The sequence below is a fragment of the Aquarana catesbeiana genome, linkage group LG12 (assembly GCF_042186555.1).
Source record: "Aquarana catesbeiana isolate 2022-GZ linkage group LG12, ASM4218655v1, whole genome shotgun sequence".
In the NCBI taxonomy this organism is placed as follows: Eukaryota; Metazoa; Chordata; class Amphibia; order Anura; family Ranidae; genus Aquarana; species Aquarana catesbeiana.
The window spans coordinates 129191737-129216327 of record NC_133335.1 but is presented as its reverse complement, the minus strand read 5'-3'; the positions used below and the strand labels follow the sequence as shown (position 1 = coordinate 129216327).

General features: G+C 42.5%; 1 protein-coding gene across 9 annotated transcripts in view; it reads left to right on the top strand.

The window, feature by feature from the left end:
• The window catches only part of FBXL20 (F-box and leucine rich repeat protein 20), a 592644-nt gene that overhangs the window by 327980 nt on the left and 240073 nt on the right, over positions 1-24591 (top strand). For 7 of the 9 annotated variants that reach the window (XM_073608335.1, XM_073608334.1, XM_073608339.1 and 4 more), the window contains exons 10-12: positions 9512-9645; positions 10105-10165; positions 17153-17197. In XM_073608335.1, the coding sequence (XP_073464436.1) occupies positions 9512-9645; positions 10105-10165; positions 17153-17197 (240 nt within the window). The remainder of the gene's footprint in view (positions 1-9511; positions 9646-10104; positions 10166-17152; positions 17198-24591) is intronic. The other 2 variants (XM_073608333.1, XM_073608331.1) reach the window with 1 other exon arrangement.

Sequence of the window (24591 nt, the reverse complement as noted above, 5' to 3'; positions counted from 1 at the left end):
TCTTAATCATAATGTCATTGACACAATCATACTAGATCTTGGTGTGACTATAATACTAAAATTAAGCCAATAAGATAAAAGACATAATGATTTCTAAGAACCTCTTACGAATTAAAAGAAAAAAACATATATATAAAAACATATATAAAAACATACATGCAAAATACATATATAAAATGTATATAAAAATGTTATAAAAAATCATTGTGTAAACATTACTCGGATGATACCCCTTTCTATGTATTATGCATAGTTAGTAGTCACTTATGAAGCAGTTGATGTCTAGGTTGACATTTAACCCCTTTGGTGATAAAGTGTCTACCAAAAAAATCCATTGGGTCTCTCTCTTGGATAGGTCCCTAACCAGATTAGAGCCCCTCCACTCTGGTTTTAAATGATCTATGCCCCAAAATTTCAGACCAGAGGGGTCCTGATTGTGCATCAATTTAAAATGGAGTGATACATTGTGGTCTTTAAAACCTATTTTTATATTAGCTATATGCTCTGCAATTCTGATTTTCAGAAGTCTCTTAGTGCGTCCTATGTAAATGAGACCACACGGACATTGCAGAGCATAGACCACATATGAAGTGTTGCGTGTAATAAATTCTTTGGTAAATTCTTTATTATTAGAAGTTGATATAAATCTCTCAAGGGCCCTCAATGGCCTATTTACTTCCCTGCAAGCCCGACATTTCCTGCAACAGAAAAAGCCATCTCTATCCCAGAAGGTAGAGGGCCTAGCAGGAGGATCTAGCACTTTCCTTACTATTTTATCAGCAAAGCTCAACGACTTTCTGTAAATAAACCCTGGTTTACAGGGTAATACTGAATGCAACGCCTTGTCCATAAGTAGAACGTGCCAGTGGGTGGCAAAGATATCTTCCACCTCTCTGTATTGAGAATGAAAACCCGAAATGAAGCTCCACTCTTGACTTTCTCTCTTCGGGATAGGGCGAACTTCCTCCAAAAAGACATCCCTAGGTAGCATAGCCAACTCCTGAATGATGGAATCCAACGCCTCTTCATAATAACCTTTTTCAATAAATTTCTTCTTTATAATTTGAGCTTGTGATATGAAATCTGCTTTGTTAGAACAGTTCCTTTTCACCCTAGTGATTTGCCCCTTAGGAATATTTTTTAACTACATAGGGTGATGGCCACTATTAATGGGCAGGTAACTATTAGAATCAGTAGGCTTGAAGTACACTTTAGTTCCCAATTTAGTTCCCTATTATACAAAAGATATATTGATGACCTGTTTTTTTATTTGGGAGGGTTCAATTGACACTTTGCAGGAATTCTTAAGTGAATTAAATTCCAATACGAATAATATTAAGTTGACTAGTGAAAGTGACATACATTTTTTAGATGTCAGTATTTTTAGACATGGGATAGGTTGGGAACTAAAGTGTACTTCAAGCCTACTGCTCATTAATAGTGGCCATACCCCTTATGTGGTTAAAAAATATTCCTAAGGGGCTCCTTGGTTACACAGACGGAACTATCGGATGGCGTAAGCGGTGAAGTGCACAGCGCTTACACTTTCAGTGCTCTATTGACTGCTTTATTGTTGTACATATATATGTATGGGGGTTTTGTGGTGAGATGGGTTTTTATCAGTAACTGAGATTACGCTATGTGTGCTCTCTTCTGTTTATGATTCTTCTTGGAGCCCTTATCATCTGGTAATCTCCTGGAACAGTGCTGTTTGCAGTTTATAGCTCAGAGGCTTTCTTCCTTTTGGAGGCTTGTTTATCTTTTAGCTCTGGTGAGTTTAACCCCCTGAGGGGAGTGTGTTCTCACATGGTGGAATTGGATTGACCGGTGGAAGGTGCACACTGTGATATTCTTTAGGATCACCTATGAACACTCTCTGAACCGCTGTATAATTCTTCACTGCTTCTAAGGACTTTTTTGTGAAGTTGGCCACATATTTATATTTTGCTCAACATTAGCGCTGTTTGTAGTATATGACTGGCACAGTTTACTATTTGACTGTTTATACATTCTCAAAATTGTAAAATAATTGCATTCCAAGTTTGTGATGCTCCTGTAATTTGTAAATAAACTCACCTGTATCAATTAACAGGTGCTGACAATATAGAAATTACACTGGCAACCAGTTAAAATGGTGAAAAATGTACTCAACCATTCAGTTGTGTCTCTGTGTGCAACACGGAGCATGGAAAAGAGAAAGAGCAGCAAAGAATTGTCTGAGGATTTGAGAACAAAAATTGAGGAAAGGCATGGACAATCTCAAGATTACAAATCCATCCATCTCCAAATCTTTATTTATTTATTTTGAGATTTAAAAAAAAAAGTTTAGGATTAGGGATTTACTTAGGCGCCACTGGGGGGGCCCAGGAGGCAAGAGGGAGCTAGTGGTTCTGAGGGTCACCAAAGAATGAACTGACCAAGGTACTTCATGTATAGAAGCGTGAGTCGCTGTGTGAATCTCCAGGTTGGGGATAAAGATGTGGTCAATTCTGGTGTACGTTTTGTACGATGCAGAATAGTGAGTGAAGTCCTTGGCTGTGGGATTTAGTTCCCTCCAGGAGTCAATTAGGCCCATATCGTGCAGAAGACGGGCTATACTGAGGCTCTGTTTAGGTGGTTTTTTGAGGTGGGGTCTGTCTTGAGAAGATTTGTCTAGCATATGGTCAAATGTGATGTTGGAATCACCCCCTAAAATTGTTCTGCCTTCCAGATGTGGAGAAAGGGTTGATAGCATGGAGACGAAGAAGCCTGCTTGGCCCAGGTTATGGGCATAGTAGGAGATGATGGAGTACTTTACCCCCTCAATGAGCCCTTTGACGAGTATATATCTGCCATCAGTGTCTTTGACCGTGTGTGTGTGAACGAATGGGATTCTTTTCGCAAGGAGTATGGCCACCCCCCTTTTTTTGTAGTTTGCATTTGTCAGTTAAAAAGTGGGGAAGCTACGGTGGAGGAAGGAAGGGGTATAGCTGGCGGGGAAATGGGTTTCCTGAAGTAGGACAATATCAAGGCTTCTGGCATGGTAACTTTGAAATGCCTTCTGGCATTTAGAGGGCGAGTTAAGCCCCTGTGTATTATGTGAAGCTATCTTTAACGATAAATGGTGGTGATTCGATTCAGCCATGGGCACTAGGGGTGGATAGCGAGAATGTATGAAGGGAGCTTACCTCTGCCTTTGCAGAGCGGGTATTATCTTTTGAGGAGTTGGTCATCTGATGGAGCCCAGGTTGTAGATCGAAGGGAGTTCTCCGTGAAGGTTCCTGGGAGATGAAGAAGAGGTAGGTAGGGGATTGGGAAGGAGACATGGGGGAAGTAGAAAGAGAGACAGAAGAGGATGGAATAGAGAGTGTGAGATGAAAATAATTTAGTGCAAGAAATGAGAACAAGACAATAATATGCAAAGTCAGATATTATAGCTGCAGGACTGGCAAGCCGAGTCCTAGTCCAAGTCCACCGTTAAGGGTGAACTCGAAGAGGGTACAACCTCAAAAAGGGTTGTCTACCTGGTGTCACCAGAGGGGGGTTAGTCCCTCTGCGTCACAACAGAGAGGGTGGCATGTTGGGCCGCTCCGGCCGTCAGGTCCCCCTATGGGGAAATGAATTACTGTGGGACCGACACAGGGATAGGAATGATGAGGAGCGCTCTGGTGCGAGGCAACAATTGGCAACCATAAAGAAACCGTATATTAACTGGAGAGAACAGGGATCTCTGCAGGGGGAGGGAGGGAAGGGTGGTAGACATAACATTAGGGGAAAGGTGGCTCAAAGAGCATAACTTAGTGCAAAAAATCCGTTATTGTAAGGCAGAGTCCATCCCAGCTGTGGTGGGCGGCCAGAACAAAGTTAGGTGTCCCAGTTTGCCATTGAGTGGGCTAAAGGGGCCTAACATATAGCGGGTAAAGGCCTTACAAGAACGTCAACAGCCAGATTTGTGTAGGGCTACCCACTACACACACGAGCGGGATGAACATCCCTTCCAAAAAATAGGAATAACACCTTCCGTCCGGGAGTAAAGAGAAAGTCGCTCATCTTGGAGGGTGAGAGTCTCAGTGTCTTTGTTAGTTGTTTGTTCCACAGCGGGGTCAGAGGGCTGCCTGGAGGGGGTCGCTTGGTGGAGCCTGACTTGGCTGCCGGATGCATAGGAGCTAGTTCCTGGGAGATCAGTCCTAGTTGCAGCAGCAAACATTCGCCATCATGAAAATTGGTGAATCCATATGATTTGTCTCTAAAATGGAACTGGAGGCGGAAAGGGAATGACCAACGGTACTTGATGGAATTCTGTGTGAGAATTTCCAGAAGAGGTTTGAGGGATCTCCGCTTCTGGACGGTGGTAGGGGAAATATCCGCAAAAATTTGGATCTTGTTTCCTTAAAAAGGAGAGGTTGTCCAAGTTGCGGATTTTTCTCGTAACATCCTCTTCAACGCCGTAGTAATGGGGTTTGACTACAATGTCCCTCGGGAGGCCATCTTGACGAGGGCACTGTAGGGCTCTGTGTGCTCTGTCAAGTTTGAGTCTATGTCCCTGGATGTCCGGTATAAGTTCCTTAATGAAGAGTTTGACAGTGCTGGGTATGTCCGTGACCGATTCAGGGATCCCTGTTATACGGAAATTGTATCTCCTGCTTCTGTTTTCCAAATCATCTAATTTTGCTAGTGCAGATTCCAGTTGGTCTTGTAATGTTTGGATGCAGGCGGTGTTTTGGTTAGTGCGAGCGGCCAGCATTTCAAAGAAGCTCTGAAGTAGTTGCTGCATGGCAGGGGTCTGGATTGGCTGCATAGTGGAGGATTGCTGGGAGCCGGCCAGGCCCGGGGGGAGAGCAGCATGGGGGTGTGGAGGAGATCCCCTAATGTCCTGTTTATTAAGGATTTGGTGGAGGCTGGGGAGATCCCTTAGGGGGTGCAGGTACTCACAGGTGTTGCCAGCAAGGTGTTCTGCTGCTGGTATGGGGATGGAGGGTCCGCAGTGGAGTCTGGATCCTCCATGCCATCTCGTGTGGGCGCAGCGGCTGCCATTTTGGAAGATGCAGGGGCCGCCAAGTTAAAATCCAGCTGGCGGCTCACTTCGCTCTTTTGTGAGCCACTCGGCATGCGGATTGGTGCCTGGGTCTTCCGGGAGGCGAGGGGGTCGTTTTCGGGAGGGTCCCGTTCAGTCTGTAAGCTCAGGGGGCTGCAAAGAGCCGGAGCGGTGCGGAGCTCTCGGTTAGAGCTTCTTCCCGGCAGTCCCGCGCATGCGCACCTCTCTCTCCAGAGATCCTAATGTTCATGTGTCCACTGTGCACAACATTGTTATAGTTTACTGTAGCTAATAGGCATGGACAATAGAGAAAAATTCAAATACTGCAACGAAGAATTGTTGGAATGGTGGAAAAGAACTTTGATCAACTTCCAGACAATTTCAAGCTGACCTTTAGGCACAGGGTACAACTGCATCAGCTCGCACTATATGTCGCCATCTGAATGAAAAGGGACGCTATGGTAGGAGACCCAGGAGGACCCCACCGCTGACACAGAAACATAAAAAAGCCAGATTGGAGTTTGCCAAAACTTACCCGAGGAAGCCAAAATCCTTTTGGGAGAATGTGCTGTGGACAGACTAAACAAAATTACAGCTTTTTGGTAAAGCCCATCATTCTACTGTTTTCAGAAAAAGAAATGAGGCCTTTAAAGAAAAGAATCCAGTCCATACAGTCAAACATTGTGGAGGTTCACTGGTGTTTTGTGGTTGCTTTGCTGCGTCAGATACTGGATGTCTTGACCGTGTGCATGGCATTATGAAATCTGAAGACTACTAAAGAATTCTGGGGTGCAATGTGTAGAGCCCAGAAAGTTGGGTCTCGGTCAGAGGTCATGGGTCTTACAGCAGGACAATGACACCTCTATACTATCTGCTAGAGCCTTGGAGCCCTTGCTGCCGTATGTCTGTTAGCCATCCATTGCCTTTGTGTACTTTCAGCGGGTCTCAGCTGGTTTCAGCTCTGGTGTCTCAACCTGCTGTGTTGCTATCCACTGGTGGATTGGTGATTTTTGACCTGCAAGTGTGCTGTTTTTAATAAAGGTCTGCTTTGCTTGGTATTAACCTCAGCACCCTGCTTTTTGCGATTTCCTGCTTTTTGAGGTGATCCTGCCCACATCTTACGGGAGCTGCAGAAGTTAACCACATTCCATTCATCCATCCACTCTTCATTCATCCATTTTTCATCCACCCCTCTAACATTCATCTACTATTGTTATAATTGATGTTATGCCACAGACTCTCAGTGTGTTTATTCATGGACTAATTTTCATTACATTGAACAGAGGAGCGCTGGATGTTTTGTGTCATTCTTACACGTTTCTTTTTGTTTTTGTGAATACCAACATGCAACTGACTGCAGACTCTGCAGAATTTCAGGTGCATCCTAAATCCTTGGAAGTCTGTATTGGATCAAACTTACACTCTGCAATACTTATACTAATACTGATTCTGGACATGTCCCGGACCCAGGTCTTTTTTTAGTTGGGAAAAGATTACGACCCTTCACTCTTGAGCTCAGTTGCTCCTATCCAGATGTCACCTCCCAAGTACTCGAGGGTTCTAGTAATGGTAGCCTTATGCGAAGCAGTATCTTATGGCCATTTCCAGTCCAGGCCGCTGCAACTCCACATCCTGTTTAAGTGGGACAAGCAGACTCTGTCAGTTTCTGGACAAAACCATGCGTCATGTCTCCTTCTGCCCGCCTCACCCTGACTTGGCAGATCTCCAATCTGACGTTTGAGTGCGAGAAGTAATTTCTCCTATTGACTTTAAGGCTCCATGCACACTGGACTTAAAAAAACCTCTGTTCTCTTGGGAGTAAAAAATGCTCATATAGAGTCTAGGCGAGTTTAGAAAAGTTTTAAGTTTTTTCTGCCTGTGAACTTCAATCAGGAACGCAAACCAGAAGAGTTTTTTTTTCTGCCTCTAAACGTTAAACTCAAAAGATGCCTCTTAACGTCCTAATGTGCATGGACACGTAGAATAACATCCAGCTGCTTCTACAGGCAGAACACAACTCCAGGAGAAGCAACGTTTTTTTTAAGCAAGTGTGCATGGAGCCTAAAGATTCTTACCACGGATGCAAGTCTGTCAGGATGCAGAGGAAGTCCTTTGAATGTTGGTGGTTCAGGGCAGCATGTCTAAACTTTTTTTTTTTTTTTTTTTTAGTCTGTTCTGTACACTTTCAAGGCACCCCATTCCAAAAATGTAAATAAAAAACTAAACTAATAGTTTTACATGACACACACGTAGTACACCCAACATTAGAGGGGATTTATTCTTCCAAAGCACATCCACCTTTGCACACTGGTACTCCCTCAGGTTTTTCTCCATCTCTCAGCTAATGTAACCCCAGTGCTAAGGAGAGGGGCAGGGGAGGGGCAAACAAGGATGCTGTGTAGGCACCCATAGTCCTTATCAACAGATGATGTCATTGGTTGTTAGGTCGCTGGTGGCTGGAAGGTTGTATTGGTGCACAATGAAAACCTGTGGTTTGTATACAATTTTTGGGCAATTTTTTTAGGCGATTTATCAAGGCACCCTGGTTGAAAAAGACTGGTTTAGGGGACCTGATCAGCAGAGAAATCCAAACTTCCAATAATAATTTTGGAGCTCAGAGCTATTTGGCTGTCTTCCCACCACTGGACGTCTCCACTTTAGGGACTTCAAATGTGGGTTCATTCAGACAATGCCACAGACATGGCCTACATCAACCATCAAGGAAGCACAAGAGACACAAGAAATCGAGCCGCCTAAAAGGAAGTGGAAAAGATTCTGATCTGGGCAGAGCACCATGTTCCATCCCTGACCGCAGTACACATTCCAGGCATTAAAATTGTTAGGCTAACTTCCTCAGCCATCAGAATCTGGTTCAAGGTAAGTGTTTTACAGGATCTTTGCTGTAGGTTGGGACACTGGAAGTGGTTTTATTAGTAACCAGGTTCAGCAACAGACTGAACAGGTTCATAGCCAGGTCCGGAGATCCTCAAGCTTTCCCAGTAGATGCTCTGGTGTCTTTGTGGGATCAGTTTTGCCTGATCAGTGATTTTATTCACTGAATCTCATTCCACAACCTTACCACAGGATCAAGTGGGGGAGGGGCATTTCAGTGATTCTTGTGGCATCAAACTAGACGGTTTGGTACTCAGTCACATTTACTTTTGACAGACTCCCCTTTACCTCTTCCGGGTTGCATAGACTTTCTGTCTTAATGCCTGATTTATCATCCTGCTTCTCAGTCACTGGCTTTGCTCATATGACTGTTGAAGCCCAGGTCTTTGGGGACAGAGATTTATCAGAGGCTTACTTTGCATGGTGCGAGCAGTGTTTCATCCTAAGAAGATACTCTGTGGTACATATCCTGGCTTTTCTCCAGTTGGGTCTATATCAGCATCTAGTCTTGAGTACCCTTAGGCTGGGTTCACACTGGACATTGCAGTGGCTCACAGCAGGAGTCCGGGGCATCAACATTCACCGCTTCAGGTCTGATTTCAGCCAGAAATTTTGGCTGAATTTAGACCTGAAACGGACCAAAAGATGCACATGGCTCCTGTGCAATTAACTCCGGAGTCACTGCCGAGATGTGTGAATCGGCTCCATAGAGAGCTGGTCACAATCTCTTGCTATGCGTATTGGATGCGGGGAAACCTGCATCCAATTTGCAGTAGTGTGAACCCAGCCTCAAGGGACAAAGTTTGGCATTGGCTGTCTTCTTCAAGCATCCCTTCCGTCTCTCAATCCCTGGTGAAGGCCAGGAAGGAAGTTGCTTATTTAGCTCCTCCTAGACATTCGCTGGTGACACCTTGAGATCTCATTCTGGTACTTGCAGCTCTTCAAAAGCCCCCCCCCTATTAAACTTGCATGTGATATGTCCTTAGCTGGGTTTAGTCACAAGGTGCTTTTTCTTGTCGCCGTCACTTCTGCTAGGCGATTATCGTAGTTGGCAGCGTTATCTTGTTAGTAACCTTTACTGGTGTTGTACAAGGATAAGATTGCCCTGAGACCTAAGACTTCCTTTATGTCCAAGGTGGTCTCCTCCTTTCACCTTAAAGCCTAGCTCCACACTTATTATCCCTAAGCTGGGCCAAACATACCATTTCCTGCACTAACAGGGAGTGCTGTATGTATGCGCTGTGTTCCAGCAGTGGGATGGGGACTTCCCGTCCCACTCACTGTACAAAATAGTCATGCTGAGCACTGCTCAGCCATTCACAGGTACCTTTGTATTTTATGAATGAATACAAAGCTTCCTTTGGCTGAGACGGAGAGGTGGACGGATGATGTCCCCTATTTTTGTCAGTCAGATTTCAGTTGTTATTTTTTATTTGTCATAAATTAAAGTATAGTGTAAATAGACTTTCAGTGTTTTATCAATGGGGAAAAAAGATAGTGTGCATGGATTGTGGCACCTTTATTTCTTGAGTATATCTTACAACCTTTGTTCATCTTGCAAATATGCAGCTTGCCTTGTTCTCTTTGATATTGGTTTTGTTCCAGCAGCAGATAACGGATGATGGCCTCATCACAATTTGCCGTGGATGTCACAAGCTGCAGTCTCTGTGCGCCTCTGGCTGTTCCAACATCACAGACTCTATTCTTAATGCACTGGGACAGAACTGCCCCCGACTCAGGTAACAAATGAGGTTGTATATAAAAGAATGGCTAATTTTACACAAATGGGTAGAAGCAATCTCCCTAAAGGTTATTACACATCTCTCTAAAATGTCTCTCTAGTCCTCTGTATTCAATGCAGCATCATAACACAAAAGTAACTTGCATATTCTAGAAACCAATGTCTACAGTATATACATTTTAAATACAGGTAGAGGATGACTACTGGATTCACCACATTGATGAGAAAAGAGTAGATATACAGCCTCTCCAGTGAGTGAGTCAATGTCTCATGCCTTCTGAAACCAACTGGCTTAAGCAGAAGGCTCAAACTGTACTGTATACATTTAAAGTTGGCAAAGGGACTGAGGCATTCACTTAAATGCTTGTAAAAGTGTAATTTACCCAAATGCATATTTTAAAGAATTTTTATTTGAGAAGTCATAAATGTCCATTTTTTTTTTTTTTTTTACTTGCAGAATTCTTGAAGTAGCTCGATGTTCACAGCTGACAGATCTAGGATTCACCACTCTGGCTAAGGTAAGGCAGGTTGCATTTGTGTTTGCTCCATTTTCCTGTATGTTTTTATTTTTGTAAATGGCTCCATGTGGGAGGATGAGGCAAGGAGGAACCAAATCTAAAGTATTTGCATTTCTGCAGCAATAGATCTACAGTGGTAGAAGAAAACATAGGGCTTAAATGTCACAAAAAAATGTTCTTATTCACCAAATATAATTCATACACATCTACTACTTAATGGCCCAGCAGCCTAATTTTAATGAAATTGTTTCTTACTGTGTTTTTCTGCCTCCTTATTAACGTCCTTCGTGAGTTTCCAAAACCTCCCCTTGTCCTCTCACTTGTTTTTGTTTGGAACAAGCAGTGTGTTAGTTGCAGTCATTTGCACTGCTATTTGCACGCTGCAAACCCTATAGTTCACAGTCCATAGTCCTTCATCCACCTCGGGAGTGGCTGTGTTCCTACATACAGTGGGACCATGGAGAAGGAACATGACCTGTTACCCGCTAACAGGTCATCAGATTACAGCAGCAAAAAAGATTTAGACTCAGTTTCCACTAGTGCAACTCCAAAGTCGCACGATTTAGAGTGCGACTTTGATCCGACTTTACACTCTCTGGATCAAAGTCGCTGCAACTTTAACCACTTCAGCCCCGGAAGAATTTACCCCCTTCCTGACCAGTGCATATTTTGCGATTCGGCACTGCGTCGCTTTAACTGACAATTGCGCGGTCGTGCGATGTGGCTCCCAAACAAAATTTGACGTCCTTTTTTTCCCACAAATAGAGCTTTCTTTTGGTGGTATTTGATCACCATCTGCAGTTTTTATTTTTTGCGTTATAAACAAAAAAAATAGCGACAATTTTGAAAAAACGCATTATTTTTTATTATTTACACATCGGACATTTTTGACACATTTTTGGGACCATTGTCATTTATACAGCAATCAGTGCTATACAAATGCACTGATTCCTGTGTAAATGACACTGGCAGTGAAGGGGTTAACCACTAGGGGGCTAGGGAGGGGTTAAGTATGTCCTGGGGAGTGTTACTAACTGTGGGGGGGCGTGGCTACATGTGACACGTCACTGATCTCTGCTCCCAATCACAGGGAGCAGAGATCAGTGACACTGTCACTAGGCAGAACGGGGAGATGCTTGTTTACTTTAGCATCTCTCCATTCGTCCTCTCCGTGAGGCGATCGCGGGTATTCCCGCGGCGATCGAGTCCGCGTGACCCGCGACCCGACTCACGAAGCTCCCGGCAGGCCTGCACGCAATGGCACGGGCAAATTCAAAGGGACGTACGGGTACGCCCATTTGCCCAGCCGTGCCATTCTGCCGACGTACATCATCGTGCGCCAGTCGGGAACCGGTTAAGCCGCATAGATTGGAACGGGTGCCATTGAAATCAATGGGCTGTGACTTGTCATGCGACTTTGTGTCCAAAGTCCCATGACATGTCACACTAGTGGAAATGAAGCCTGAAAGAAAGCTGGCAGCAATAGAGGAGTTAGAGTTAGGAATATAGTTACATACTGTAGTTAGGTTGAAAAAAGACACAAGTCCATCTAGTTCAACCAAAAAAATACACAGTCCTCTTCCACAGTCAGTGGTTTCAGCGGGGAGCATTGATAATTTCAAAAAACTATTAGGCACCTGAACAACAACATACAGGGATTTACAATGTAATACTGACATAAAATCACACATATAGGTTTGACTTGATGGACTTGTGTCTTTTTTCAACCTCGCCTACTATGTAACTATACCCACAGTTGATCCAGAGGAAGGCGAAAAAACCCCAGCAAAGCATGATCCAATTTGCTATAGCAGGGGAAAAAATTCCTTCCTGATCCCCCGAGAGGCAATCTGATTTTCCCTGGATCAACTATTCCCTATAAATGTCAGTACACAGTTATATTATGTACATTTAGGAAAGAATCCAGGCTTTTTTTTAAAGCAATCTACTGAGCTGGCCAGAACCACCTCTGGAGGGAGCCCATTCCACATTTTTACAGCTCTTACTGTGAAGAAACCTTTCCGTATTTGGAGCTGGAATCTTTTTTCCTCTAAACTTAAAGAGTGCCCCCTTGTCCTCTGTGATGACCGTAAAGTGAATAACTCAACACCAAGTTCACTATATGGACCACTTATGTATTTGTACATGTTGATCATATCCCCCCTTAATCACCCTACTGGAAGGAATAAATTCAGTTCCTTTAATCTTTCCTCATAGCTGAGGTCCTCCATGCCTCTTATCAGTTTGGTTGCCCTTCTCTGTACTTTCTCCAGTTCCCCGATATCCTTTTTGAGAACTGGTGCCCAAAACTGAACTGCATATTCCAGATGAGGTCTTACTAATGATTTGTACAAGGTCAAAATGATATCTCTATCTCTGGAGTCCATACCTCTCTTAATACAAGAAAGGACTTTGGAAAACGCAGCCTGGCATTGCATGCTATTATTGAGCTTATGTTCTACCAAAACCCCCAGATCCTTCTCAACTATTGATTCTCCTAATTATTCCCCCCCTAGTATGTATGATGCATGCATATTCTTAACCCCCAAGTGCATAACTTTACATTTATCAACATTAAACCTCATTTGCCACTTAGTTGCTCAAATAGACATTGCATTGAGGTTGGCTTGTAAATTGGAGACATTCTGTAAGGACTTTATTCCATTGCATAGCTTAGTGTCATCTGCAAAGACAGAAATGGTAATTTTAATCCCAGACCCTATATCATTTATAAAGATATTAAAAAGTAAGGGTCTCAACACTGAACCTTGGGGTACACCACTGATAACCTTAGACCATTAAGACATACATACATATTTTATTTTATAAACCATACTTTAGTTTCACTCTAAGGTAACTGGTTTTAAAATCACAGACAGTAATAATGACTAAAATGTTTAACTGTAAGTGCATAGAAAAATACAAAAGATTTCAAAAAGAAATTTAGAAAAGTTATTTGGCTCCCCACCTACCCCAGGAACAGTTTTGGTATCATAACTAATGATTAAAGTGATTTGTAAAGTTTATGTTTTTAATAAATAACAAACAAGTGGGACATGGGGATCGTTAACTCAGTGATAGATGCATTTTTGTGCAGCGAGTCCACATCAGACAGGCATCTATAGTTAAGGGCCTGGTAGCCTGCGTTTATTCAACAGAAAACAGAACAAAAGTCCACTCACCAATCCCACGCAAGTGTTTAAATGTCATTCAGACATAACTGAAAATGCTGGTCCACCTGGCTACTCTTCAGCAGCACTGCTGCTATAGATACTGGTCCCTCAAACCACCAGCTTTTCCAGGCCCACAGTTTTGGATGCACACAGCTTTGGGCTCCTTAAATGCACACAGCTTCAAGCCCTTCGATGCACACAGCTTTGGGCTCCTTGGACGCACACAGCATCTATCCTCACCTAGAGATTCTCTTAATAGTAACCACTACTCCAACTCCACCTTCTTCAACCTTCTGCTCTCACCAGCCCCTCGTTATATGGGCTGTGTGTACCTGGGCACACACTGCTGGCTATCCTCCAGACACAGGGTTGGAGATCCTGTCCCACCCAAGACTCTTAGGGATCTCCAAACTACAGAGTCCCATCCGGCAGTAGCAAAATCTGGAGGAAACTGCCAGAGCAGTTTTCTCCATTACGAATCTACCCTCTGTAGTCTTGCAATCCACAGATATGAAAACTCTGTGTCCCTTTTACATCCAATTTCATAGGGACAGAGCATCGCTCTGCCACATACCCCCCTCCTTGTTTCGATCCGGAGGGAGGAACACCTGCACCCACCATTGCAGTTGGAACACCTCTGTGCTGGCTGTCAGCCACGTAGGCCCAACCCTTTTTCCGTGTGTGCTTCCAGATACGTCCCACCCTGGATCTTAACGGGGTCCTTTAGTTCCTTATCCTCTTCCTTCCCCCTCTTCTCTTGGGGTCGCTGGACTTACTCTCTTTTCTTGGGGGAACGCTGCCTTCTCTGATCCTACCTTTCAACTTACGGACATCAGTATTAACCTTCCCCACAGGTCTTTCAGGTTCAACGTTTCTCTGGTTAACCACGGCAATCCAATCTTTGTTTGCAGTACGAACCATTGGTAGATCATATATTTCAGTGTCATATTTTCCAACACAATCAATGCTGTCTTCTACATCCCTTCATCAGCTGCTCTAGAATGCTCCACAGGAACCTGGGATTCACTAGCCAAAACATCACTTGTGTTATTTCTATACATATCCCCTTGGGATGATACATCATCTGACAAGGCAGGCTGTAATACATGCTTTTGCCCTACCTGCTCGGGCGGCGCTACGGACACAGACAGCTCTGCATTTCAGGTTTTACAGGCTGAATTAACCCCTTGCCAACTCGGTTACACTTAGGTTTGTGGGGCTGCACCCCTCACTGTGTGACTCAGTCCCCCCTTGTTCCACCAGCGTAGCACCAGAGCCATCCTGGAAAGCCTCTGGCTCCAACACATTGAGACCCCATGAGACTTCCATGGACAATCCTGTGCTTCTGGTTGTCATGGGACATATCCTACTCCCATCATTGGTAGTGAACACATTACCAACATTTTCAGACACGACATTACAAGAAACACATTTTTCAATGTCATTATCCCTAATAACATCACATTTGCCAACAGTAACACTTTTATCGGCATAACCATCAGAATTTTCATTACGTGTAGACAACTGCTACTTTTGTGGGTTGTCTATTACCCACCATAGCCTGTGAGCGACTCCTCACAGCATCCTCTATCTTTAAAGGGGCACTCTTTCCTACATGGGCAACTCCATAGCTGACCTGGGAAACTCTCTGCTCTGTCACTGCGAGCTCTTTGGAAGTTTCCCTGGGCAACTCTGCAGCACCTGTCACTAGGGAACAAGGCATAAGGACATTATTGGTCACCCCTAGTTTAACTTCTCCAGCACTCTGCTGGATTATAGCAGGCACATACATAGTCCCCAAGTCTTTTTGAATCCTTAACCTTGCTGCAGGTTGAGCTTCGACCTGTGTCTCCTCACTACTCGGGGTAGCACACTGCAGCAAGTCCATTTGCACACCTTCTGCAGACCTCCGATCTGGACACCTTTCCACTTCACTCTGATCGGTCCCACAAACTGCAACAGTCTTACCATATCCTGCAGCAAGTAACTTTAGCTTCAGTTGAGTGCGCTGACTCTCAGCGGCATCCACACAAGCTACTGCCTCTTTGTGGCCAAAGGGTGACAGTTCCACCTTTCCAGACCCATCAGCGCTGTTCCAGAACCTTGGGCAAGTAAAGATCCCATGCCCCACTTGACCACACTCCAAGCACGGTACTGGATGCTGAATTTTAATTTCATGGCATCTCCTCAATGCCTGGCTCTCTGTTGCAACAGGATACCACTCTCGAGGGCTCCACTGGTCATGACCATCAGCAGACAGACTCCTTGGATCCCCAACATCCCTGCTGGCCTAGACGTTGCTTCCACGGTAGACCATAGTCCTCTTTTCCACACACCATTGTCCACCTGGCTTCCTGTTGCCAGGTACAACCTCTTTCACTTCCCCTTTAACCGGGGGTGACGTGATTAATTTACCCCAGGTTACAGCAGTTTCACACTCGGATGAGTTCTCTGGTGTGGCTGGGGCATGGGGTGAAATACCCTCTAGCCATAGAAGCCTTTCCCTGGCTTCAGCAAGGATTGCCACCTTTTCCTGTTTTGACCGTGCCATCCTTGCGGTCTTGCACACAGCAACTGGTAACAGTTCATAGCAGAGAAAAAAAAATGTTTGATTCTCCTTTCACAGGTACACAACCTGCATGGAACACAGTCCATCAAACAAACTCCTGCACAATGCTGTTCGCCTGGCTGCCACATACAGCTAGCAGCAGTTCCTGATGCAACTCGCCACTGGAGCAGAGACCCGGATTTCACAGTCTATATGCCCGCATTCTCCACCACTTGTGACATGGGGGATCGTTAACTCAGTGATAGATGCATTTTTGTGCAGTGAGTCCACAACAGACAGGCATCTATAGTTAAGGGCCTGGTAGCCCACGTTTATTCAACAGAAAAAGAGAACAAAAGTCCACTCAGGAATCTCACGCAGGGGATGATATTACTACCTAAACATTTTTTTTACCTTAAAGCGGTGTTAAACCCAAAAGCAAACATTTATTATATTGCAGCTTACCAATTCATAAGATATGATGGCTGCATTTGTTTTCTTTTTTAGGCTTTCCTACTATTTTCACCTCTGGCCAGCAATTCTGCTGTTTTTCAATTACAAGCTGTCCTGGAGACGTAGAGGTTAGAGGGTTGAGGCAAACCATTTACAACTGACAGGGGGGCTTACAATAACCAACTTTTATTTATTTATGTAATTTTTTTATTCAAAATGTAAAAAAGGGTTTTCTAATGTATAATTGCTTATAAAGTGTGAACTGGAGTTTGGCTTCAATTTGTTATTGTATCTAAATCTGCTAGTACATCTAACACTCACTTTCCCCCAAGCTGACAATACTGCTGTCCAAATGTGTCTCTGTGCTCCTTCATCCAGAGTGGAGGCACTCTAATATAGGAGGAATGTTACTGGCCAGATCACCAGGTGAAAACTGAGGGAGAAATGATCCTTAAAAAAAAGAAAACTAATGCAGTCACCAGATCTAAGGATTGGTAAGCTGCAATATAACACATTTTTGGTTTTGGGTTTAATACCGCTTTAATGCAGGGAATGCATTGAGGTAAAATAGGTATACACTTTAGAACCACTTTAAAGTATTTGCAAAAAAATATGACCATAGTTCTGAAAGCTAATATTTGATTGGTTGTTAGAGGCAACAGTCTTAAGAGCACAAGTAATGGTGGGAAACGCCACCACATTTACTTTTTCCCTGTGACTCTGCAAGTGATACAGTTTGATTATGACCTTTGCTGCACTTTGTTACCTAAATTTGTGTCCATTAACTCTGTCTTCTTATTGTCCACTCTGTAGAATTGCCATGAGCTGGAAAAGATGGATTTGGAGGAATGTGTACAGGTGAGTTCAGATGCCTTGCAAGTCACCTTGTAAAATTGTGGGTCTCCACCAGACCACCTTTTGTCTGAAAATAGCACATAGAGGCTATTTACGTAGGATGCATAGGGAACTCCCCTGCACATTGAAACCTTTACTGACATTGAACCAATTATTATTATTTAGATTTTATATAGCGCCAACAGTTTGCGTAGCATTTTACAAAATGGAGAAAGACAGTACAGTTACTACAATTTAATACAAGAGGAATTGGGGGGCCCTGCTCATTCGATCTAAAAGGAAAGGTGAAGTGATACAAAAGGTAATAACTGTGGGGCATAACCTAATAGAGAAAGCAAAAAAGACAGTTTATTAGTTAGAGGCAGGATAGGCCTCACTGACGAGATGGGTTTTTAGGAATCACCTAAAGGAGGATAGAGTAGGAGATAGACAGATTTGGGTAAGGAGTTCCAGTGGATGGGGGAGACCCTAAAGAAGTCCTGGAAGCGAGTATGGGAGGAGGTGACACGGGAGCTAGAGAGCAGGGGGTTTCAGGAGGAGCGAAAATAGCAATTTGTATTTTGAGGTTACTGATGTAGCTGGGGGCAGAGTTGTGAATGGCTTTGTAGGTTGTTAGTATTTTGAATTTTATTCATTTGAAATTCAATGGCATTCACCTGTAAATCCAGTCACATTTACCGTATTTGCAGTTAGATGAATATACATCGGGAGCCTGCAGCCGTTGGTGAACAGCAATTGAATCTTGCTAGCAATTTTGCTGGCAATAGCTCTCCATGGTTCTGAAAATATGTATGTTATACATGTTTTACACACTTTGTTTATGCGCTGTTTGAGCACTAGAAGAGTTAATTTTGTCATTTTGGTTTTTATTTATACAAATGAGCAAAAAAAAAAAGAAAACAGTGTGCCCCCCCTACTAGCACACAGCAGGAATATGGACTGGTATCCCAAGAGCAAAAAAACTTCCCCTTTTATGTTCATACCAGCCCATGTGCCATTCAGTCCTGGGGGGGGGGTGCTTTAATAGAAGTTTCCCCAAAAGACAGACTGCTCTTTTGAAAACCCGGTTACCGTCGTACCCCTCTTTGAGATCCCACTGCTGGATAACTTCAGCATAGCTGGAAACTTTTTTATGGGGAATGAGAATTTTGTCTATTTTTATTGTTAAGATTTAAAAAACAATGTAACAGTGAAAGTGCTTAAACTGTATTAAGGGCTCATTCACATGGGGGCTATTTACTTTTTGCACTAGCACTGGGCTGCGTGCAGGCAGCCTATATAAAGTGAGTGAATGAACATCGGCTGTACAGACCCACACAGCCAAGTTTGACCGTTACACAAGGATGGGTGAATAAACCCTACACACAGGTTCAGACACTCCACAGACAATCATTACATCTTAAAGTGTTACTAAACCCTTTAATGTATAAAGGATGCATCCACACCCCCGCAGCACACACAACCCATACAGTTGTATGCAAAAGTTTAGGAACCCCTGACAATTACTATATTTATTAAACCTGCAATATGTTACTAAAGACTTTATCAATACACTGTATACACTCGCAGTGTTTCTGGTTTGGAGCTGTGTGAACGTGAATGAGCATGTCACTTACATGTAACTCCTTAAATTACTGATTAATAATGCATTTTGTGTTGTACATATCATGTTCTATATCGATATTGCATCATGCTGTGTTGTTTGAAATACATTTTTATTAAGTTTGCAAGGTTTTTTTTTTGGGGGGACTGTACATGTCAAGAGTGCCAATCAGCGCTGGCTAGACAGAGGGTCGGGGGTCAGGCACCATCACTATCCACGTCAGAAGAGAGTGAAGTTTCCTCATACAAGAACCGTCTGCGTTCGGCAGAAGGTACACGTGACCGTTGTATACCGATAGTCTAAAAAGTTATATAGCGGATTTATTTTAAAGAATTAACAGCATATACAGTTGTATGCAAAAGTTTAGGAACCCCTGATAATTTCCATGATTGTCATTTATAAATATTTTGGTGTTTGGATCAGCAATTTCATTTTGATCTATCAAATAACTGAAGGACACAGTAATATTTCAGTAGTGAAATGAGGTTTATTGGATTAACAGAAAATGCGCAATATGCATCAAAAGGAAATTAGACAGGTGCATAAATTTGGGCACCCTTGTCATTTTGTTGATTTGAATACCTGTAACTACTTACGGTAGCACTGATTAATTGGAACACACAATTGGTTTGGTGAGATCATTAAGCCTTGAACTTCATAGACAGGTGCTTCCAATCATGAGAAAAGGTATTTAAGGTGGCCAATTGCAAGTTGTTGTTCTCTTTGACTCTCCTCTGAAGAATGGCAACATGGGGGCCTCAAAACAACTCTCAAATAACCTGAAAACAAAGATTGTTCTACATTATGGTTTAGGGGAAGGCTACAAAAAGTTATTGCAGAGATATAAGCTGTCAGTGTCCACTGTGAGGAACATAGTGAGGACATGGAAGACCACAGGCACAGTTCTTTTTAAGGCCAGAAGTGGCAGGACACATAAAATATTGGAGAGGCAAAGGCGAAGGATGGTGAGAACGGTCAAAAACAGCCCACGGACCATATCCAAAGACCTACAACATCAACTTGCTGCAGATGGTGTCACTGTGCATCCTTCAACAATTCAGCGCACTTTGCACAGGGAGAAGATGTATGGGAGAGTGATGCGAAAGAAGCCTTTTCTGCACACACGCCACAAACGGAGTCGCTTGAGGTATGCAAATGCACATTTGGACAAGCCAGCTTCATTTTAGAATAAGGTGCTGTGGACTGATGAAACAAAGATTGAGTTATTTGGTCATAACAAAGGGCATTATGCATTGTGGCAAAAGAACACAGCATTCCAAGAAAAACACTTGCTACCCACAGTAAAATTTGGTGGAGGTTCCATCATGCTGTGGGGCTGTGTGGCCAGTAGACATGTGCACATTGAAAGATTTAGTTTTCATCCGAAAAATAAATTTATTTAGTTACTCCCGAAATTCGTTTTTATATGTTTTGTTTTTAGTTAAAAATTGCATTCGTCCGAAAATCCAAATTAATTAAGGTCGAATCTGTCATTCAACGGAGCAGCTAAACTGTGCGACGCCGTATAGTTTAGCTGCTCCATCGAATCTTCTTAGAACTTTCACTACACACAATAAGCCAAAGATTCGACGTTTGTATGTTTTTCGCTGCTTTGTCGAATCGTCATCGTTCATGTTGAATGTATATAGTTCAAACAGAAAATGGACTGGTGATAGTGATCACTGATCAGACAGGTAACAAGATAGGGTATATAGAATCTCAATCTATAATATGGAATCTATGATAATTAATCCCCCCGCCCCCCACAACACGGGCAGCCTCTGAGGCTATCACAACACTAGCATCACTAGTATCACTATCAAGTTCACAACACTAAAACAATAGCAGCAGATTATTATGAAAAAGTTAAGTTGACCTGTAGCTTTCTTCACTATTGTTCTGCTGCTGTGCTTATGGTTAATTGCTAAATAATTCAGGTTCTCTGACAACGGACCAGCTAAGACTGACTGTCTTCTGAAATGATTCAGTGTGTGTGTCTCTCTCTGCTAGCAAATCGTAAATGAAAGTAAGTTGGTTGTGTACTTAGTTCTAGCTATTTTACTTCTCCTCCTCTTTGGTTACAATCAGCCAATAACATTCATCATCATCATTATTTTTATTTTACTACCCCCACCCAATTCCAGCAGCGATCTTTTCTCCCCTATGTCGAATCTTTTCTCTCTATGTTGAATCTCTTCTCTCTATGTTGAATCTCTTCTCTCTATGTTGAATCTCTTCTCTCTATGTCGAATCTCTTCTCTCTATGTCGAATCTCTTCTCTCTATGTCGAATCTCTTCTCTCTATGTCGAATCTCTTCTCTCTATTTAGAATAATCTTGGACTAATAGAGTTAAGGTTAGGCACATTCGACCACAGGTTTGATGGACACAGATTGTTATTGTCAGCATCATGTCGAATCTCCTATCTATATTGAACTGTTGTAGCAACGAAAACGAAAATAAAGCATTTGTTTATGTCGGATCTTTCGTTTTTCGGATTCTGCACTTTCATTATCGTTTGTTAAAACGATAATGAAAATACCTGAAATTCGACCGAAAATGCATTCGGACAAAAACAAATGCACATGTCTAGTGGCCAGTGCCGGTACTGGGAATCTGATTAAGGTTGAGGGTCGCATGGATTCCACTCAATATCAGCAGATTCTAGAGAATAATGTTGAGGAATCAGTCACAAAGTTGAAGTTACGCCGGGGCTGGATATTTCAACAAGACAACGACCCAAAACAATGCTCAAAATCTACTCGGGTATTTATGCAGAGGAACAAGTACAATGTTCTGGAATGGCCATCCCAGTCCCCAGACCTGAATATCATTGAACATCTGTGGGGTGATTTGTAGCGGGCTGTCCATGCTCGGCAACCATCAAACCTAACTGAACTGGAGATGTTTTGTAAGGAGGAATGGTCCAAAATACATTCATCCAGAATCCAGACGCTCATTAGAGGCTATAGGAAGCATCTAGAGGCTGTTATTTCTGTTAAAGGAGGCTCTACTAAATATTGATGTGATTTTTCTGTTGGGGTGCCCAAATTTATGCACCTGTCTAATTTTGTTTTGATGCATATAGCGCATTTTCTATTAATCCAATAAACCTAATTTCACTACTTAAATATTATTGTGTCCTTCAGTTATTTGATAGATCAAAATGAAATTGCTGATCCAAAAACCAAAATATTTATAAATGACAATCATGGAAATTATCAGGGGTTCCTAAACTTTTGCATACAACTGTATATGTTGTTAATTCTTTAAAATAAATCCGCTATATACCTTTTTAGACTATTGGTATACAACGGTCACGTGTACCTTCTGCTGAACGCAGACGGTTCTTGTAGGAGGAAACTTCACTCTCTTCTGACGTGGATAGTGATGGTGCCTGACCCCCAACCCTCTGTCTAGCCAGCGCTGATTGGCACTCTTGACATGTACAGTCCCCCCCCCAAAAAAAAACCTTGCAAACTTAATAAAAATGTATTTCAAACAACACAGCATGATGCAATATCGATATAGAACATGATATGTAAGTGACATGCTCATTCACGTTCACACGGCTCCAATCCAGAAACACTGTGAGTGTATACAGTGTATTGATATAGTCTTTAGTAACATATTGCAGGTTTGATAAATATAGTTTTAGACTGTGATTAGGTAATAATTTATTAATTAAATTATTTTTTAGATGTTACGAGTTTAGCAAATATTTATTTTAACCAATACAATTATTTATTTATTTTAATTATAGAATATTTATTATATGTGGTGTGTGTATATATATATATGTGTGTATGTGTAATATATATATATATATATATATATATATATATACACACACACACACACACACACACACACACACACACACACACACACACACACACACACAGTGGGGACGGAAAGTATTCAGACCCCCCTTAAATTTTTTACTTCGTTATATTGCAGCCATTTGCTAAAATCATTTAAGTTCAATTTTTTCTCATTAATGTACACACAGCACCCCATATTGGCAGAAAAACATTGACATTTTTGCAGGTTTATTAAAAAAGAAAAACTGAAATATCACATGGTCCTAAGTATTCAGACCCTTTGCTGTGACACTCATATTTAACTCAGGTGCTGTCCATTTCTTCTGATCGTCCTTGAGATGGTTCTACACCTACTGATTGGACTTGATTAGGAAAGCCACACACCTGTCTATATAAGACCTTACAGCTCACAGTGCATGTCAGAGCAAATGAGAATCATGAGGTCAAAGGAACTGCCTCAAGAGCTCAGAGACAGAATTGTGGCAAGGCACAGATCTGGCCAAGGTTACAAAAAAATTTCTGCTGCACTTAAGGTTCCTAAGAGCACAGTGGCCTCTATAATCCTTAAATGGAAGACGTTTGGGACGACCAGAACCCTTCCTAGAGCTGGCCCTCCGGCCAAACTGAGCTATCGGGGGAGAAGAGCCTTGGTGAGAGAGGTAAAGAAAAACCCAAAGATTACTGTGGCTGAGCTCCAGAGATGCAGTCGGGAGATGGGAGAAAGTTGTGCAAAGTCAACCATCACTGCAGCCCTCCACCAGTCGGGGCTTTATGGCGGAGTGGCCCGACGGAAGCCTCTCCTCAGTGCAAGACACATGAAAGCCCACATGGAGTTTGCTTAAAAACACCTGAAGGACTCCAAGATGCTGAGAAATAAGATTCTCTGGTCAGATGAGAACAAGATAGAACTTCTTTGGCCTTAATTCTAAGCGGTATGTGTGGATAAAACCAGGCACTGCTGAAGCATGGTGGTGGCAGCATCATGCTGTGGGGTTGTTTTTCAACTACAGGGACAGGACGACTGGTTGCAATCGAGGGAAGGATGAATGCGGCCAAGTACAGGGATATCCTGGACGAAAACCTTCTCCAGAGTGCTCAGGACCTCAGACTGGGCCAAAGGTTTACCTTCCAACAAGACAATGACCCTAAGCACACAGCTAAAATAACGAAGGAGTGGCTTCACAACAACTTTGTGACTGTTCTTGAATGGCTCAGCCAGAGCCCTGACTTAAACCCAATTGAGCATCTCTGGAGAGACCTAAAAATGGCTGTCCACCAACGTTTACCATCCAACCTGACAGAGCTGGAGAGGATCTGCAAGGAGGAATGGCAGAGGATCCCCAAATCCAGGTGTGAAAAACTTGTTGCATCTTTCCCAAGAAGACTCGTGGCTATTAGATCAAAAGAGTGCTTCTACTAAATACTGAGCAAAGGGTCTGAATACTAGGACCATGTAATATTTAAGTTTTTCTTTTTTAATAAATCTGCAAAAATGTCAACAATTCTGCGTTTTTATGTCACTATGGGTGCTGTGTGTACATTAATGAGGAAAAAAAATGAAAAATGATTTTAGCAAATGGCTGCAATATAACAAAGAGTGAAAAATTTAAGGGGGTCTGAATACTTTCCGTCCCCACTGTGTATGTGTGTATATATATATATATATATATATATATATATATATATATATATATATATATATATATATATATATATATATATTCTCACAAAAGTGAGTATACCCCCTCACATTTTTGTAAATATTTTATTATACCTTTTCATGTGACAACAGTGAAGAAATGACACTTTGCTACAATGTAAAGTAGTGAGTGTACAACTTGTATAACAGTGTAAATTTGCTGTGCCCTCAAAATAACAACACACAGCCATTAATGTCTAAACCGCTGACAACAAAAGTGAGTACACCCCTAAGTGAGAGTGTCCAAATTGGGCCCAAAGTGTCAATATTTT